This window comes from Ictalurus furcatus, chromosome 18 (genome assembly GCF_023375685.1).
Source record: "Ictalurus furcatus strain D&B chromosome 18, Billie_1.0, whole genome shotgun sequence".
NCBI classification, from domain to species: domain Eukaryota; kingdom Metazoa; phylum Chordata; class Actinopteri; order Siluriformes; family Ictaluridae; genus Ictalurus; species Ictalurus furcatus.
In genome coordinates this window covers 22,206,265-22,227,098 of record NC_071272.1, presented here as the reverse complement: position 1 = coordinate 22,227,098, position 20,834 = coordinate 22,206,265, and the positions used below count along the sequence as shown (strand labels likewise).

Sequence of the window (20,834 nt, the reverse complement as noted above, 5' to 3'; positions counted from 1 at the left end):
GCATGTCTTAGCATTAACCCTCCCCAGTTGGTATCTGTTATAATATGATAGAGAGGCTGGTGGGTGGGAATTGGCAGGTTTGCCATCTGTGCATGTTCTCCCTGTGTCTCCGGGTCCATTTGGATTCCCCGGATTACTTAAACCCAAAACATACCAGTAGGAGACTTGGCTATGCAACATTTCCTCTGGGTGTGAATGACTGCCTCAATGTGGTGCCCTGCAATGAAGTGGAGTTCCATCAAGGGTATATTCCTGCCTCGGACAGGCTCGGAGACCCTGAGACCCTGAGCAGGATAAAGTGTGCATTACTTCGCCTTTAGCAGTGTTTGCCCCTAGTAGCTTTTACAGCGTTACCCTTAACTGATTAATTAAGTGAAGTATCAAGGACAAAAGGCTGTAAAGTTAGCTTCTCATGTGAATATGTTCTGAAGTATGTTCTGACAAACCAGGAGTTGATGTGGACAGTTGTGACTAGTGACTAGAAAGCTGTCAGTTCAAGCCTAAGAACCAGAAGGTTCTTGTCAGGGCCTTTAAACATTCTTGGCCAAAGTTCAGCTAGATCCTTGGATCGGATTCTGCCTCGTTTGTAAGTCACTTTGGATAAAAGCACCTGCTAAATGAATAAATGTAAATGTAGCATTTATTCATTTGGCAGACGCTTGTATTCAAAGTGACTTACAAGTGAGATGGAATTTAGTCGAAATATCTAGACGTTAAAGGAGCTTACAGCTGACCAGAAGCAAATTGAGACCTTGGTATTACAAATTTATTTATTTATTTATTTATTTTACTGGGGGTGGGTGACGTACATTTCTGTGGGTGGAAATGCCTTGTTTATGAGAGCAGTCAGGGTAGAAGGGTCAGACTGGTTAGACCTGACAGGAATGCTACATTAACTCCGACAACCACTCTTTGCAACCATATTGAGCAGAAAAACATCACAGAACGCACAACACGTCAAACCTTGAGTTGGCTCGGAGAACAGCAGAATACCACATCAGGTTCCTCTCCTGCCAGACGAGGACAGGAATCTTAGGCTACAGCGGGCAGAGATTCACCCAAACTGGACAGCTGAAGACTGGACAAACACTGTAGATAAATGCATGAATGAGCTGCAAGGTCTGGAAGTGTTGGAGTGAGTGTTCGCACTACACAGTATAATGGAAAACATTATAATAACCGTATGTTCTTTCTCTTAGTATTTCACACCATTTACTTACAAACACCTTCGTTTTTCATGATAAATGATACCAGAACAAGTGACTCATTCCCTGGAAGAGCACCGGCAGAGCCACTTGAAAGCATCTTGCTTTTTTTCATCACATTTGGCCAGACTGAGGAAAGTGTATTTCATGTGATGGGAAGCAAAGGCATCCAGGTTCATTTTTTTTAAAAATCCTTTATGTTCGGAGTATGCTTTTTTCTCTCCATATATTTATTTTAGGAAATAAAAAAGCTTTGACTTTCCAAGGTTGTTTTGTGTAGCAGAGAGTAGCGTTGTACTCTACTCTCTGAGGTAATAATAATAATAATAATAATAATTCCTTAGATTTATATAGAGCTTTTCTAGGCACTCAAACTGCTTTACATTGCATGGGGGGAGGGGGATCTCCTCAAACCACCGCCAGTGTGTAGCATCCACCTGGATGATGCAAGGGCAGCCATACTGCGCCAAAATGTCGAAGTACAAAACTTCTTCTAAACAGATTACATCCTTTTTTTCCCCCACTGATCATTTTCTCTAACGCACGCTACATTACCTTGCATTCACACTAGCATACTACAGCCAATGGACTATAGACATTCTAAAAGATGTTTATAACTCTGTCCCGCTTCCATGGATTCATTCATAGTCTTACAAAAAGGAAGGAGATGCACAGACCAAATGGCAGTTTGTTAAGCGCTTATTCATTTGGCAGTTGCTTTTAAAAGCCAGAATACTATTCATGCATATGGCGTAACCAGTGATACAGCAGGGTAAATACGACCTGCTTCCTTGTTTCATTTGGCCCATGCAAATTAGCAAAAAAGAAATCGTATTGAAGTGCCCCATAGTACACTTATTATTCGACATTTTCAAACTATAATTTCATTTAGAAATCACCGCAGGCCCATGGCGTAGCACCCACATGAGTTCTACTCATTAGTAGACTGTTAGTAACAATCTGCATTACTAATTGAAAACCAGCCCTAAAAAATGAATGGATTAGTTAGATAATTCTCCTGAAGGACATCAGACCAATCCAACACGATCCCACCCTCAATCGAAGACCAGTCACACACGATCCCACCATCTCCTGAAGGAATTCTGACCAATCACACACGATCCCACCCTCAATCGAAGACCAGTCACACACGATCCCACCATCTCATGAAGGAATTCTGACCAATCCCACATGATCCCACCCTCAATCAAAGACCAGTCACACACGATCCCGCCATCTCATGAAGGAATTCTGACCAATCACACACGATCCCAACCTTTCTTGAAGGAATTCTGACCAATCACACACAATCCCACCATCTCCTGAAGGACTTCAGACTGATCTCACATGATCCCACCCTCAATCGAAGACCAATCACACACGATCCCACCCTCTTTTGAAGGACCTCAGACCAATCCCACATGATCCCACCCTCAATCGACAACCAATCACACACGATCCCGCCATCTCATGAAGGAATTCTGACCAATCACACACGATCCCAACCTTTCTTGAAGGAATTCTGACCAATCACACACAATCCCACCCTCAATCGAAGACCAGTCACACACGATCCCACTATCTCTTAAAGGACTTCAGTCCAATCCCACATAATCCCACCCTCAATCGAAGACCAGTCACACACGATCCCGCCATCTCATGAAGGAATTCTGACCAATCACACACAATCCCACCCTCAATCGAAGACCAGTCACACACGATCCCGCCATCTCATGAAGGAATTCTGACCAATCACACACAATCCCACCCTCAATCGAAGACCAGTCACACACGATCCCACCATCTCTTAAAGGACTTCAGACCAATCCCACATGATCCTACCCTCAATCAAAGACCAATCTCACACGATCCCGCCATCTCATGAAGGAATTCTGACCAATCACACACGATCCCAACCTTTCTTGAAGGAATTCTGACCAATCACACACCAATCCCCCAGTTATTTTTGTTTGCACTAGCCTGAGATAGTTTCTGATGAGCTTAGTCAGTTCTAGTTCTCAAAATATAAATCATCCAGCATTTCTAAGCCACCATGACCGTGAGCTGCTGCTGATGAAACAAATAAAAGCATTAAATGCATCACAAAGCGTAGCGCAAACTTCCTGTATGATCTAATGTTAATGAGCATGGGCTTTCTTTGCCCTGTAAGCTTAATTATCTGACCTCCCACTCCCGTCCAGATGAACAGAACTGGGTGCCCGTGCCTTTTGCGTTGGGTTTTGTGAGGATGTACACATTTTCCAGATCCTTAACCACTGATGCCACTCTGCCAGAAGAGTAAATTCTGTTACTCAGATACTATTAGTGATATAAATGAACTTAATCTGATGGTAGGCTTCAGACATGGGGTTCATTCTAACATAATAAGACTACAGTTCTCTATTTGGAGGATTTAAATGGATTTGTTATTAAGTTTGCAATGCAGATTTGCAAAAAAAAAAAAAAAAAAAAAGTGTCTGCTGGGCCAAATGAGGTAAACATACATTTGATTGCAACATCTAATAACCTAAGCACCCTATGGTGTATGCAGATTGAGTTGGCACAGGGGCAAACGTAATTAAATCTAACCCTCACATAAAGAGGCTTGATGGTGTGTTTGAATAAATAATTAATCTCCTATTATGTCTGATACATTCTCATGGTATGCATCATGCACTGGTTACATAACTGAAATCATTTTGTTTACACTCAATCGAACACAAAAATCTCAGTTCTTGAGCGGTTCCTAACGACCATAGCAGGACTTCCTGTCACTTTCGATGTCAAGCACAGCTCTGACATCCATCAGGAAAATGTTGTTTTCTTGGCAAAGGTTTTAAACAGTAACGCCAGCAGCACTTAGGGCCACTGCAGGGATGCTCCGTCCCTCCCAGAGATCTTGGCAGAAGCACCTTGAGGTTTATAATTTATTTATTCCAGTCCTCACTTTACAAGTTCATTCAGCAAGCCTCCACAAACTCAATTTACACCTGTCAAAAAAGACCTCACTTTATCTGGTCATTTTCTGGTTTATTTAAACGTTTTTTTTTTTTCTCTCACTTGTTTATGCAGTGCATAGGTTAGACACTTTTTTTTGGTTAAAAAAAAATAAAATAAAATAAAAGAAGGATATTTGGGTTTTCAAGCTGTTGCTATAAACTGCACTGGAATATTGTACACATACTGTGTTTTTGCCTAATATACTTAGAACAGATTCACACATTCGAAGTGTTATTTTTCGTGTTCGTTTACATCCTCGGCATTCCATTAACAATTATAAGTGAATCGACATTTCTGATCATTTTCTTTTTTGTTTTGACAGCGAGGTTATCCGTTTAATGTTGAATAGTTAATGGAATAAGTCTAGCTTGGGAGCCACAAGGGGAGGAACCCACACCACTCTCTCAGCCCCGCCCACGTGGTGAACTCTCCTGTTTACTAATTTATCACACTCACCTGTTGCTCATTACTTCAGTAGTGTCTTTTATTAGTGTCCTTTACTCGAATTGCTATACAGGGTTATATCGTAGGATGTTCGGTATGAACCTGGCTCCTGAACGGTGCGAGTTCAAATCTGGACTATGCCACAGCCATCTGTCACTGAAAGTCCAAGAAAGCTAAATTGGCCATGCTCACTGGGTGGGAGAGGCATACAATATCTCCCTTGTCAATCAGAATGACTAGCCAATCAGGAGTGTTTGTGAGCTCGTGCATGCGGAAGGGGACGGATTGCGCTACATGGACAGAAGCTCTCGGAAGAAGCATATGATGGTGTTCACACTCTTGTGGATGGAAATTGGGCAAGACTAAACTGAGATAAAATCGTGGGTGATCAATGTATTAGGCAAACTGTCCTATAGAGGGCGCTAAAACAACAGACCGGGCTTAAAGTGTCCGAAAACCAAAAACGAGAGTAGCTCACATCGCTAAGTGTTTTTTTTTTTTTTGTCCTGTTGAATAACCGATATGTTTGTGTTTATTTTGTTTCCCCGTTTTGGTGTAAAATGAGCATCATGGTGTACAAACGCTTGCACATCCATGACATCTTTGTAAATTAGGATTTTCAATAAAGTGTGAGGCGTATAGAAAGTGCCGTGTTGTGATTTCAGTAGGATTCCTGGTAACGAGTGTACACTACACTCGCTTCCACACGCGATGTGACGCTCCACATCTTGTTTAAAGAGCTGTCAAGCTACTGATGCATATGACAGCAAATCATCCTATAACATTAGCCTCCTTTGTTTTACATCAGACCACGCTTTAACACGAACCTCAAATTCCTGCATGATCTCTGCATCTTCCTGGGTGTTTTGCTTTGCTAGCAGGATCAGAATTCACCGCTGTTTGCTGGCAGGTTGCTGACATCCTATTTGTACCCCGGCCTTGACCACTGCCCCTCCTCGAAGCAGCCGCTCTGATGACAGTTTATGCACAGAGTAATAATGGCTGCAATTCCACCTTTTCATGACCGCACTGCATGTTCCTGAGCCAAGTATTCACCCAGAGGGGTTATTGATGGTTTTCACAGTCTGCATTACAAGGCACCGGTGCTTTTATAGGCACTTTCCAAGGTGATTCATGTCCTGTGTCTAAATAGAACTTTCCTGTGAACAATGCACCACTTTAAATACGATGATAAAACTCAGAATAAGCCTCTTCAACCATAACCATTCTTTACTTCCTGACTATTACCTTCAAGATGATATCTAACAAGCAGCATCAATCGATACGTTCTACGGTAATGTTTAATGGCGGATTGTACCACGTACATGAAATGTAATGTAATAAGATCACACCGAGGAGAAGAAGCTCTATATACATATAATTATATATATATATATATATATAGAGATAGAGAGAGAGAGAGAGAGAGAAGTTACAAGCTCTATGTAAGACTATAATAAAAATTAAAATATTAAATATCATAATAAGTGTACAGAATTAAAGTCTTAAAACACATCACAGAATCGAGGCAAAGAGTAGTTTCCTCTCGTGGACTCTTCAAAAGTCTAAGACGGTTGTTTCAACAGTAACGATAAAGCATATTCGTGTGCTATTTGTAAAGGTGGCAAGCTAAATTCACAGAGCCGAGTATATTTTCAAAAAGCAATTATGTTCTAGTTCAGTCCTTCCCAACGGTGTCGTATTACACAGAAGCACATTTTAATTAAAATTAAAATTAGCTTTGATTATTACAGAGCGTATTAGTTGTGAAAGATGGTCTGTACTTGTGCTGTAACTTTAACGTGTACGTGGGCAGTTTGTATCACGTTCCCAGGATCTCGGTTGTTCATTTGCGTTACAGTGCCTGCTCTGTATATACACCGACTTGGAGCAATTCGCTAAAACTGTCCCGTCCCATCCCCTCCCCTACCCCACCCTGACCCCTCTGTCATACGTATGCGTATGTCTCAACACGGAACAGATAGAGAAGGTTCTTTGTATTGCTTCATCAGATATAAAAATAACTCTTGGTCCCCATCTTTGAAGGGCCGATTGTATCTAAGCTAAGTAGCTAACTATCATATCAGTCAAGCTAGCATGCTAGCTAAGAATTTAACAGGCTTAGCTTGCTAGTTATCCAACATTCATAATTTACAGTATATTGCTTTAACAATCCTACATATCTCACCTAGACTGTACGTCAAGAAACAAGGTAGATAACACTACACAGCTAGGTCATGCTCATACTGAGGAGTTGCCTATAACGATCAGATTTAGCTAGCTAACATTTTTAAATGAGTTTAAGATGTAATCATGAAACAGCACGTGTTGAAAACAACAAAGTTGGAAGCAAGAGACCTTCGATTTCTATCTAAAATAAACACTCAGAGTTTGTATGAGATGTGTATGTACTGTGTAGCATGTTCGGTCATCGCAGGCTAGTCCACCGCTTAGCGTCATTTAGCATCTGACAGGACGCCGCGGATACGTAAGGATCTTTTAGAGTCACACCATTTGAAAGTGTCAGTTTAGCCGATTAGCTTTCACCGTCTTAACGCTAATCCATCATAAAAAGCGGAGGACCTTTTAGCTAACTTCAAACTGATTCCGAAATAAAATTCTTGACTGATTATGAGCAAGTAGCATCAGGTTGCTAGGCTACTCGGGTCTTTTTGCAACCAGGCTGCGCACGCATCGCATTTTGTTCACAAACACCAAAGGGGTCTATAGACACGAGGTAGAATATCGTCTTTTATCAGAACTTTGATGAACTTGCTCGATCTCCAAAACGACTGACAGCTCAGAGGAGTTTATTTGTGCCAGAGAAAAGAGAAGCAAGTCGGCCAGAACGCCGTACACGCCGTCGTAACCTAAATGAAAATTAATAAGTGGTATAATAAGAGGTGGAAGACTATTTAGCAGCCTGAATTAGAGTTTAGTCACGTCCTCGTGAGACCCACCGTCCTCATAAAAAAGGACAGCGTTTTTTTTCTCCCAATTACTTTTATGCATATATCCTCCGAGACGCCGTTTTGAATAAGCAAGGCATCATTTTTATCCCAAACTACTTCCTATTTGAAGATATTGATTAGCTTCCATCGTAACAAGGTTAAAATAAATGACAGCATCGCAGATTAGATTTGCAGAGATTGGCTGAAATAAGATGTTTGTGTGTATCAGACGCTGTGGTGGGAGACTGCACGCTGCTAGAGTACAGCACAGAATTCTATTCTCCATTAATTTTAACAATCTGTGCTTAAAGAGGGCAAAGCAATTAGCATGTGTACTCAAGTTCAATGATGTATTAAGCTTTGCTCACACTGTTCTCTTAATAGTAGCACATTTAAGCATGATCAAATTTATTATGAAGACAAGAACAGCATCTCGGAAGGGATGACTGGTTCAAAATCTCACCACTGAGAAAACGTCAGGTGGCGCGACCACGCGTTTATGAGAAATATTATAGTTTAAAGTTATTTACCGTTACAGAAATTGTGCATAGATTACTCTCTTTAGTATCTGCATTGCATAAATGTTTTGAAAACATGGATTTTGTAATGTTTCATAGTTTCATACACATTTTGCCACATTTCAAATATTTAAAAAATCCAGTTGTTCATTAAAAGACAGAAAAAAACGTTTAAAAAAAATCACGTATGCATTACATAAGCAGCTGCACTTACAGCTGTTACCTAATGTTACCTAATTACACAAAACGGATTTGGTTAAATCCATGTTTTCTCTGGTTGCACCACATGACAGCACCACAAGCAGCTGCACTTACAGCTGTTACCTAATGTTACCTAATTACACAAAACGGATTTGGTTAAATCCATGTTTTCTCTGGTTGCACCACATGACATAGTAGTTGTGCCATCTGACTTTTCAGGCTCTTTTTTATTAAAATTATTTCTACTTGGACATCCAGATAAATATTTGTACGTAAAATCATGTGCATACTGTATGTAATTTAAAAAAAAAAACCCCAAAGGATTCACTATTATTATAATTATTACACATTTTTATAACATGGTTTTCTTGGGGTTTTACCACCTGATGTGGTAAACTGAACAGACCAACCATGACTCAGAAATGACCTAATTTTTTTCTCCAATATTTGTGAAAGAGCTTCTGATCACAGCATTAAGGGCAGTCTTCTGTCTTGATGCAATACCCGGCCCACTCTTTCCTAAACGCATGCCAAAATAAAAGTCTCTTGTTGTTGCTGTTGTTGGTCATGCCCTGGGATATTTGTAGAAATGAGAATTTATGGAAGTTTTTTCAGAAAGTTTAATCATTTTAAGCTCTTCTATTTTACCTCATGAAATCATGTTTGTTTGTTTTTTTTAAAAGAAATCATCGTTTATTTGACTAAATACATAAATTACGCCTTACGTAATCCGCATTTGTGATCAGACAGTCGCACCACCTGATGTTTTTAGACTTTGGGAAGCAAAAATGACAAAAATGTATTTTACTTTGATGGACTGAAAATATATTCACGTAAAGGGGATATTATACACTAGATTCACGTGATACATGTCGCGCATTTATTCAATTATTATACAAGAAAACATCAGAATCGGATTGAAAAATGTGCGTCATACAGTATAATTGACCGATTTGCTCATTTAACCGTTTAAAGTTCCTTTGAAGTCCCAGGTTGTTATTCCGTTACGACTGACTAAAAAGAAAAAAAATATTTTGTAAATACAATACATTCAGTAGGAAAGGTAAGTATGTTCCAGAGGCTGTTTAAAAAAGTTTTAAAAAATTCTTTCTAAACCATCCATTCAGTGTTTAAGCTCTGAGAAGAAATGGTAGTGTGTAAAATGTAGTCTACAGTTTAAAAACAAATTAAACACCACACTAAAAACAGATTAAACTTCAGTCTGAAATGTCCATGTTAAACGCCAGGCTTCGAACTAGCCTTGTTAGCAAATTAGCAGTGCAAGCTAACTGTATTAGCTACGTACCCTCAGCAGAAACACCGGTGACCTCTTCTACTTTCCTTCCACGCTTTAGATTTCTTCGTAATGTCTATCGTTATTTAGGAAGTCGAATATGAAAGGATAAGATGAAAATGATTAAGGTTATACGTACGGTTACCGCGTCGTCCATACGATTGGTGGATTGTGTGCGTGTGGGCTGCGGATACTTGGGCATGGCCGAGCAGAGACAGTATAATCAATTACACCACAAGACAGTTGAGGGGGATAATGAAATTTGTGAAATGGAGAGAATGCAAGGCGGTGTACCACTGCGGTAATTAAAATGGCCTGTGACAGGGGAGGTTGAGAAATAAGCTGGAGGATGTTCACATGTCTCGCAGTCAGGAGGAGTCCACATGGTAATAATATTACCCGCCTTTTTTTTTTTTTTTTTTTTTTTTATACACTAATGATAATTAAAGCTCATTGATTAGTTTTAATTATATCTCACTGACTGTCTGTGGTGCACGCTAATTCAAACCAGACCTCATAATAATGATGCTTTGCTATTAACAGCTTTCCTGGCTTGCACTCAAATATTTAATGATATATGTACTGATGTATGATAGACGTTACGTCTGTCTATAGAGCGGAGAGCTACAGATCAGTGATATGTGGCATATTAATATGTATTACACTAAAGAATAATATAAACTCACGACATTTAAGATCACAATCAGTTTTTTGGGTTTTTTTCGAGTTTCCGTGTGATCGTTGCGGCCGAAATGAGTGATTTAGCTGCGGCTTTTTTTTAAATATCGCAGAGTTTGGTTTTTTTTCTTTAAGCTTTTTTAAACGGAAAACTACTCGAATTAACGGAACCGCGATTGCGCGGAATTGTTCTGCGCACTCTTTGACAGTGATGTTTGTTGGTAAACGCGACGTTTTTAGCTGTACGCTAAAGATGATGATGATGTCACACGACGCGTCTCGGGCCAGATTTGCGGGAAAATCTGCGGAGATTTTGAATAATCGCAAACTCCTCGGAATATTGCGGCGTTTGCTTGATTTCCCGTTCTTTTCTGCGAAATCCTGGAGGTACCGATTAATGAGAAGAACGTGACACCTGAAATATAAAAGTATGAATAATAATTAAAAAAAAACACACACTCAATAAAGCACTAAAAATGATATGAATAATAGGAAATTAATAGGGAATAAAACATTATTTTCCAACGTCAGGATGTCCCGAAGTGTTTTATTCCTCTTATACAACAGTAAATATTTAAGTAAGTATTAATTCAGGTATTAGTGCATGATTATTTATGTACTGTTATTGTAACGCGTTACCGTATTTATACGTATATTAAAACAACGCAAAAGTCACGACAGACGCAGAAAGCATTTCATTACGTTAGCATAAATTATAATCTACTGTAAAAATCCCTGGAATTCTTTAAAGTGATTTTTTTTTTTTTGTAGATCAGTGTAAACCAACCAAGAGTCTTAATACCTGTAGTGATATATAGTGACATCATCATCATCATCATCATCATCCTTATAGCATCTTAGCACAACGTATATTATAACATCCTTCTGTGGCAAACAGTTCAATAGGTCAAAGTTTAAGAGTGTGTGATTTAAGGAACCGGACCACGAGTTTTCCTTATGGGAGAAATAAAGTCACCACATTTCACTGTTTTATCAAGGCTGAATAGGAAATACGCTGTGTCCAGTGACCATTGGCTTCCTGTCAGGTGACCACAGTGAGTAAATGATCGAGAGAGTCTATAAAAGTCAGTGAGTTATGTTTAAATCATCGCTTTACCTGTGCGTCTCTCCTCGTGGACTCGACGGCACTGGAATAAATCTGTCGAGCGCCGCTCATGTCTCCAAGATTAGATTCTCAGCACCGTGCTCATGTGTTTTCCGTTTCGTTTGTTTTTTTTGTTTTTTTTTGTTGTTGTTTATCCGATACAGCTATACGAGACGTAGCTGAATGAGACCGTGAAGTGGTACGTGAGGAAAAGGTTTTTAGGACAAACAATGGGTCCTTTGTGGAGTTTTATTTATTTATTTATTTATTTATTTATTTATTTATTTATTTTTATTATACCGCTGCCGAACCAATAACCCTCTTATTCAGCGGCAGATTTACAGCACGGACACAACCGAGGGAAAATAAATTCAGTCCTACACAGGCGTACGGTAAATTCCCAAGTCGCAAATTATCCAAAGTAGCTTAAGGAAGCCTGGCCTTTACGGCATTCGCTCCTTCACGGCGAGTGGAAAACACTGTAAAAGATGGGCATCATTAAAGCTGATCGTAGCCAGAGATTCTTCCAAAAGGTCAATTCAATGACACTCGCAGACTATAATACAGATTACACGTACAACACTGCTGGCTACGGTCATGAGTGTGACGCTTCCAGAAAATAAACCCTCTTGCAAACTGAAGAGAGTCTCATGATCACTGTTAGTGTGACAAATAGCCTCATTGCTGCAGATGATGTTATCTGGAAGGTTCTGTTCTGTGTGTGAGAGAGAGAGAGAGTGAGTGAGAGAGTGTGTGTGAGAGAGAGAGAGTGTGTGAGGCAGACTGCACTCAGAGGTGGAAAACATACTGAGAAGGTAAACCTAAGCGACAGTAGACATAGATAATGTGCAGACATGTTATTCAGTTATGGAGTATGGAGTGATCAATGTACTCAAGTACTTTTAAATGTCTTAAACCATGTAGGTTTATGAATTATAAGAAGTATTTAAATAATCTGTAAATATTAAAACCAATATTTACCATTAGCTAGAGTTTGTCTTGCTGCCTAGCCGTTTGACGTTAGCTACTGGAACCGACGCTAGTCTAACCTGGTATTAGCAAAGCGAACAGGCTAACAGTTAAATGTAATATAGCGAGGACGTAAAGGGGACGCCTCGTTTTATACGAGCCTTTGTACGAGTATCCAGCGTACTGAAACGTTTTACCGAGGTAGTGGATTATCCACCGTCAGACGCGCACGGACAGCTACAGCGCTAACTAGACCGTGTAGCGTTAACAGACCCGAGCAGATGATGAATTGATGAGATTTCTACTTGTATGATCTCGATTGGAGGCTAAACTGAGCCGTTTCGATATGGCGGATAAAAAGAGACCTTTCCCTGCTGAGAAACTAAACAAAAACAAAACAGAAACCATTACAGAAATTCTATTGGTTGTAATGGTTCTAATGGGAATTGTATTGGTTTGAATGGAAACTATAATGGTTCTTGTGGGTCTCTATTGGTAATGTGTTGGGTTCTTTTGGTGGCACGTTCATGTCTAGTGGAAAACCAATACAAACCATTTTAATCCTAATAGAATATGGCCCAAAACACACTACTGTACATTTGTTAATGGTTTTAATGGTATTTGTGGCGGAAACCATTAGAATTTCTGTAATGGTTTCTATTGTTTTGGGTTGTTTTCCAGCGGGGTCATGATCTGCAACAAGGAGGTCTCAATTTTAAGCGATGCACCAAAATAAAAGCTCAAAAGTATCGTTTCTCAAGGATGTTCCCACTGAACCTGAGTTGTACAGATGGTCCTGGATAGCCTGTTATGAGAAAACGACAGCAACCTAAGAATATAACACACTCATACCTCTTCATTTCTAGAACATACGCCTATCCAACCTAATAAAGCCTCTCAGTAGGCCACCATTTTGGCTCTCTACTTGTAAATGCCCTTTTGGGCTGGTCTTGGGCACTTAGCAGCCTTTTTTAAGCACTTCACTGGAGTACATGCGCCATTGACCTCATGTAAATACCCAGTAGATCACGCCATACAGCACGGCACTCTTACACACTGAATCACTCTTCTAGCCCTGAAACAAAGAGTCACTTGCAGAGAGAGTAAAAGGCCCTCTGGGAAGCTGGCCACAAGTTGGTGTGATTTTAGCCTGAAATTACACAGTGCTGGATTCTGACAGATAGCTGCAATTTCCCCTCATTTGGCCACCTGCAGCGCTGCGCTCCTGCCACAGCGCAGCATACAGCAGCTAATGGATGACATGCAGTCTTTGGTATTAAGCTAATGGAACGAGATCTTTGTGCTAAGAATTATTTAGGGCTTGAAAAAAAAAAAGAAAAAAAAACATGGACTGAAATGACTCTCATGCGATTAGCACTCTGAATCATACAGCATGATTGAAATAATAATAATAATAATAAGTTATTCGTGGGACATTTTTCCTTACCTTACCTCACCTCACCTCACCTGATCTAATTGGACAACACGGCATATTAAAGGGTAAACGTTTGAGATTACTATTAAGATTAGGATCCGAGGCTTAGATTTAATCTGTAAAAGTTCGAACAGGTATCCATGCTACGGAGACACCAATTCTAATCCAAATCGGAAAAGGGAAAACTTTCGAACCCTTTAGAAACCCAAGAACGCACGTGGAGAACACGAGGAACTCCGACGCAGCCGATAACCCGGGCTCAGGATGAGATCCCCGTGCCATCTTAACGCTTTTAACATTTAAATATTAGTTACGAACATTCAATCAATGGCAAGGAAAGGAACCGGGATCAGTCATCAGTTACAGCTTTATCGATTTTCACCGCATGACGTCCTCATGAAACGTTTGAATTAACAGTCAGTTAGCGTAACCATCCATCTCTGGAATCCCATTGGCCAGTCCTTCTTCTTCTTCACCTGGCGAAGAAATAAATAAATAAATAAATAAATACACCACAATACAGTAGCTACAATGACGGCTCACGAGCGGAGACAAACGGCGCTTCGCACCGCAGAACTGACATCGTTAATTCATAGTTCAGCTCCCGGTGTCCGTCGTAGCCGCAGTCTTTTCAGCCTCCAGAATATAAAAAGGTATTAGGTGAATGTTTATGAGGTCCTGTAACACCGGTGATGGATATGGCTTCGGGGCCCATAACTCGCCCGATTGATCAGGAGCAAAGTCCGTGAACACGCAAGGGGTCATGGGCGCCATTACGGAGGACGCATTGATGAAATAATTTCTGGCGAGTCCAGTATGTTCAAATTAAACAAGAAAAAAACCCAAAACAAACAAACAATAAAAAACCACCCACTGAAATGGCTTTATCGATCACACGTTCAATCTGTTTATGGTGCGTTTATCGCAGCCACATTACCGCGTGTCGGCGGGCGGGAACGCCGGTGTATTGTTTGAACGAAGTGCTTATTGAATTTGTTTGAGGAAAAAAAAAAAAAAAAATCAAACGACGAGTCGTTGTTCACGGTGTGCGCTTTTTAATAGGAGAGGCAGAAATGATTTATTTGCACTTCCACAGGTGGTTTATTGAGCTGTTGTTCAGCTGAAATATAAGTTTGCACTACACCACTGCAACACCATGTCGTGATGGACAGACAGCCTCTGCAATCATTGTCATGCTGCTCCTGTAATAGTATTGCACGTTGATGAACAATTCATGGAGAAGTTAATTAGAACTCATAAGCCAAGCTGACATATATATTAAATATACACACACACACACACACACGTCATCACTTCCTGTCTCGTAGTAAAGCATTTGTATAATTCTTTTAAGCCGCTTCACTCCCTTCTAACTTCTTCCCTGGCATAATACTGTTTCCCTGGCCATGCTGCAATGCACACAAGTTCACTTTATTCATTTGATTCATTCCCTGAGGCGACGATTAGCATCTCTGAACTGTGACTGTAGCACACAGATGTGTGTGTGTGTGAGAGAGAGAAAGAGTGTGAAGATCCTGCTGGCACAGCACAGCTACAGATTAGCCCTTTTACTGCTACATAGGAATAGGAGCAGGGAAAAAGAAGGTCTCCATTAGAGTGTATGAGATATAACGGAGGCACATGATTTTTTTTTTTAATATGAGAAGACAGAGACACTGTGCAACTTCTGATAGGGCTCCTTCCCTGAAAATAATCCACACCTGGGGTGGCATGATACAGCCCGGCACGGCGTGAAGCGTGTTATTCGTCTTACGCCACCGAGATGCGACCGTCGACGAGCGCGAAATTTTCATGTATTTAATAAACAACGCTTTAGGCTCTTTTAACACTTTACCGTTTCAAGGTAGTTCCTGTTCTCGCTTACGTTATAGCAGCTATAAACAGATGTTCCCTGACCAGCCGTCTCTTTGGAGACTCCTTCCATGAAACGTTACATAAACATCGAACAGAAAACAGCCACGTAAAAGAGCCGATTCAGAGCAAGGGCATTAGGGTAAACCTTCCAGCAGGATTACGGTCATTTTTAATCATCGTTTGATCGGTTAAGTGGGAAAGTGGTTTTGTGAGCCCGTGAACTGATCCCTAGTCCTCTTGGTTGGGGGGTGAGGGGGATGGGGTAGTGGTCTGGGGTTCGCGTCAACCGAACCCCCGGCACCTCGGCGCCGCGTCTCAAGAAATGCAATGGGTTCAATTTGTCACACGGCTTCCTGTTTTCGCTTTAAGGTTTATAACGGCTATCGATATATAAAAACCAGAAGTTTCATCCAACTCGAGCACTGTAATGAGTTCACAACAGTACAATGGGGTTGTGAAAAACGTACATCTCGTACCTAGCTCGAATCTTCTTATCCTGCGGGCTGACGAGTCGTGCTTCCAAAAAGCGCTGTACTTTGCGGCTTAAGAGTTGAAAAAGAATGAAGCCGAGAAACAGCAAACGCCGAGCATTTTTGCAAACCCCGCCTGCACAAACGTGGCGTCTGGAATTGACCGACCGATCCGCGGTTCTTCGATGTAAACGCCGAGTGCAAAAACAACGGCCTCAAAGCCATAGCGTTCCTGAAAATGATTCGAGACTTATTCGAGATTCAAGACTCCAGGCTCAAGTGACATCAAGCGCACGTTTGTGCGAAGTGCATTGAGAAACCCGTACGAGACTACCGCTATTTTTATCCATATGCCAATCAGGAGATTTCAGCAACGCCACGAGTGTCTGAGAGCAGCATCACAGCTCAAACAGGCCAAATATCCTAGCCGAGGAAAGCTCATTATTTACCTCAGGAGGAGAAGACTCCAGGCAGAGAGAAGTGTCAGATTCAGCTTTAGAGATCTGTTGGATATGGACGGAGATTGCTAGCTACTCCTGAAAGACCTATCTTCCTGGTTTCTAGATCTTTACACGTTAATAAAGTTCTCTCCTGCATGCTCATGCAAATACTCAATACTCACTAGCTAAGATATTTTACTTGGTCTTACTTGGTCAAAGAAGATCGGGTTCTTGCGTTTGCTTCTTTATCGGTTCTAGCTTGTGGAGTTACGATTAGACTGAGGTGTCTAGCGTCTAGGTTCTCACTCCGGCACTCGTACCGTGCACCTTAATTACCGGACGTACTTCTTAGACTCTCTGCATGCAAAGGTACACAGATCTACCCATTCTACCTATGTGCTATGTTTTAATCTGAACCCTGTCTACTTGGTGGTATAAAAGTTCCACAATAGCAAGAGCTTGGCATTACGACCCTGTTGGGATCTCCCTACGGTTTGAAATCTTCCCTTGTTCCACCGTTAGAGCTCTCTAATTTAGCATCTGGAGAGAAAACCTGACCCACCTGAAGTTATTACTCCAAAAAAAAAAAACAACAACAACAAAAAAAAAACATCTGTCCCTCCTGAGCAAGCTTTGCATATTTTTTTTTTTTTTTTTTTTGGACGGCGGAATAATTTAAGAGCATCCCTAAAGGAAATCTCTGTACTGTAAATAACGGAGGGCGCATCAGCAGTTTTGAAACTCTAATTGAATTTTTTCTGTCCCAAAAAAAAGTGTTTTATATCAACAACAACAACAAAAAAAAAAGCAAGAAAGAAAAAAGCCGTACACTGCTAGCGGTATGCTTCGCCTCTCTGGGGCACCACGTCGAAAAACAATGTACCTTCTCGTTCCTTCCGTATGCAGTAAATAAACGGGTTTAGCTTTGCTCTAGAATAACTGTTCATCAAAGGTCAGGTTCGGTTTAATGAGCCAAGCTCACAGGAGAGCCTGTAACACATCAGTGAACACGCATTGATCCAGGTTGAGGCAGGAACACCTGACCTGCCAGCTCAGGAGTAGCACGTGGGCGAGGTTATCGTTTTACCACGCGACAGTCGATGACGGAGATTATGTCCATTGATTTTAGCATGTTGATCAACCACAGCTAATGTGTTCCGCCTTGTGCTTTCAGGGGCAGAGGGTGCAGTCTTCAGTAACTCGGTGGAGACGCCACACGTCAGAGCAGAGCCCTTCAAAGAGCTGCGGTAAGAGTTTTTATTCAATTCACACGTCAAAATGAACACGACGTGAAAGCATGAAAGGAAAGGCTAACGTTAGGGACGGCTGGGGTGGACAATAGAAACCATCACAGAAATTCTAATGGTTTCTGTTATACCATTACAAACCATCAGCTGTTAACCATTAAAACCATTACAAAACGGTTTCCATTACGTAGTAGGACGTATTAAGGACATTGGTTTTTAATGCTATCCATTAGACATAACATGCCACCAATAGAAGGCAACAAAATTTCCAGTAGACACCCACAGGGGCCATTAGTGTTTGCATTAAAACCAATATAATTCCCATTAAAACCATTACAAATACGACGAGAGTTTCTATTGTTGTTGTTTTCCAGCAGGGAAAAGTTTAAACGTGTGCAATTTTAAATGGAATGTTTTAACTGACTGATGAAATGAAGTTAATGTCATGCTTTCATGTGAAAATAACCTTTATTACATCATTCAACCTCTGTAAGTTTGCTGCTCACATGCCTGATTATCACTACGGAGCTTGGTAAGGAATTCATCCGAAGTAAAATATGTTTCCCGCCCAGCCGATTTATATTAGCTGCTAGAATCGAAGCTCGTCCAACCTGGCATTGCAAAGAAAACTAAATACAGTTGTTACGTACGGACTCTAAACGGAAGCAATTGCAGATGAAAGTCTTTATTTACACACCAGAACTCAACAGGAATCCCGGTCTAAACTGGAAGAGATATACTCGAGGTCTTCAACATGAAACTAGATTTAAAGCATGGAACAAACACACGATACGACCGCTTAGCATCCAGGTGGCTAACACATACACAACGGAGTTAGCTAGTTCAACATTGTAATCAAACTTTCAAACTCACGTATCAAACTTTAACTCAAGCATCTGGAAAGGATCGAGACGCACCCTCGAATATCCACCAATAACTAAACAGGGAGGAGACAGAACAGAAACCAAAACAAGCACACGTGTCCAATGTAAACAAAAGTCACAACGTCACCATAGTTCATACGCAATCCCAGAGCGTGTGCTCGCTCTGGTTCGTGCACGCCCGCCCTCCGGCTCTCCGTGCACGTCGTCGCCGCAGCGCCATCTGCAGGCGAGATCGTGCCAACAGTAAGTTACTGTTAGCATGAACGAAACTTAGCTCAACGTACTAGCTCAACGTAGACGGAGTTCATGGCGTGTAGAGAGGTAAAGAAGACGCCTCATTTTCTACGAGTCTTTGTTTACTCCAGTGTACTGAAATATTTTACCGCGGTAGGCCCAGGAGCGCTCATCCTCAACTTCTACACTGCGGTCCGGTGGATGATCCGTCTTCAGACGCTCACGGATAGCTACAGCGCTAACCACACCGTGTAGCACGAGAAGATCAGCTCGGATGATGAATTGGCATGATAGGATGGGGGGTGTAAAAAGTTTTTCGTAACACTGAAGTATAAATACGCAATAATATTAATAACACTTAATATAGTGACAAATTAAAATAAACAAAACGTGGAAATTTCTGATATTTCCTTAAAGAGTCGCTGGCTTTGAGTAACATCCGAAAGCAGTCCTTTCACCAAAATCTCAGCTCGCGCGCCTGCAAAGAAACGATTGCGAGTCAATAGCAATTTTCCTCACTGAGGATAATGATTGAAGATTGCCAGAAGAATAAAAAAATAAATAAAATAAAATAAAAAAAAAACATTTTCCGCACACTGTACTGTTCTAGAAAGAGAGCGGTGTTAATGCGTGACATTTCCAGACCTAACTCTAAGCTTGTTTGTTGTGTTTTTTTTTGCATGTCTTAGGCTGAAAGCAGATTACACACTAATTCAATAAACCTTTGCTCGTCTGAGAGATGAAAAAAGAAGATGATTCAGATTTTATTTATTGCAGTTCCCCCCCCCCCAAGTAAAAGCTGCCGTTTGTAATGCCAAAACCAAGACGAACATCTCGAGTGTCCTCTTGAAGAAACAAGACCTTGAACGTAAAAAGGAAGCTCTTTGAATGAACCGCAAGTTTATATAATGAGATGAAAAGAATTGGGAAGCAGTTCAAGGCTGAGAGCTCATGGTAAAATCTGTACATCATGTCCAATTAGAGATGCAAAGTAAAAGCAAAAAATTCCCTGTCTGTGCCCATTAACCAAACGTAACTAGGCTCTAAAGGCATCAAGGGCGGGGGGGGTGGGTGGTGGTTGGGTTGGGATTTTTTTTTTGGTCAGAAGGTGTTGATTAAATCCGTTTGCATGGAAAATATCTTGCAATATTTAAAACAATATCTAATATTGTTTTCTTTAAACACTACTAAGCTATATATATATATATATTTTTAACTCTTAAACTCTTTCACACAAAAATCACGTACATATTATGCAAATATAATGCGTTTATTAAAGTATAGAGTATTAAAACGGAACAGAAATCAGTCCTAACAAAAGGACCAAATAGTCAAGTCTCTTTCTATGGAAACATTTCTAGTTACAAAAATGCATTTCCAAATACACTCGTCGCCATTTGTTATTGGATATCATATCTTCTGCGATAGCTGAGCCACCGTTTTTTGTGAGGGGGCGTATCGGGGTATATCGGTTGCCAGTATCGGCCCAATGCGGATACCGGGTACCAGATCGGTGCCATCTCGAATTCATTTACTCGCTCTTATACGTTAATGTTAATAATACGTTAATAATACTGACATCTTACACAGGGACTTCAGACGCTGCAAATGAATCAATTTATTATATTTTTTAAATTGTTGATATAGGTGACAATAAAGGAGTCTCCCGTATCAGCGCTGTTTACGACATGGGAAAGTCTTCAGGACAGAGGTGTTTACGCGTCGCGTTGTTTCTCTGACATGACACGCTGTGGTGTTTGGTTTTGATTTTGTTTTGTTTTATTTTTTTGTCTGATTAATGCTCAGAGACAAAAAAAAAAAAAAAAGGGGCTGGTGCAGATGCAATGCGAGGGGTAAATGTAACTCTGGGCAAATTGCTGTGGT

General features: G+C 40.7%; 1 protein-coding gene across 4 annotated transcripts in view; it reads left to right on the top strand.

Moving 5' to 3' along the window:
• The window catches only part of sgcd (sarcoglycan, delta (dystrophin-associated glycoprotein)), a 175,480-nt gene that overhangs the window by 139,026 nt on the left and 15,620 nt on the right, over positions 1 to 20,834 (top strand). For all 4 annotated transcript variants that reach the window (XM_053649149.1, XM_053649150.1, XM_053649147.1 and 1 more), the window contains exon 6: positions 17,760 to 17,832. In XM_053649149.1, coding sequence (XP_053505124.1) covers positions 17,760 to 17,832 — 73 coding nt within the window. The remainder of the gene's footprint in view (positions 1 to 17,759; positions 17,833 to 20,834) is intronic.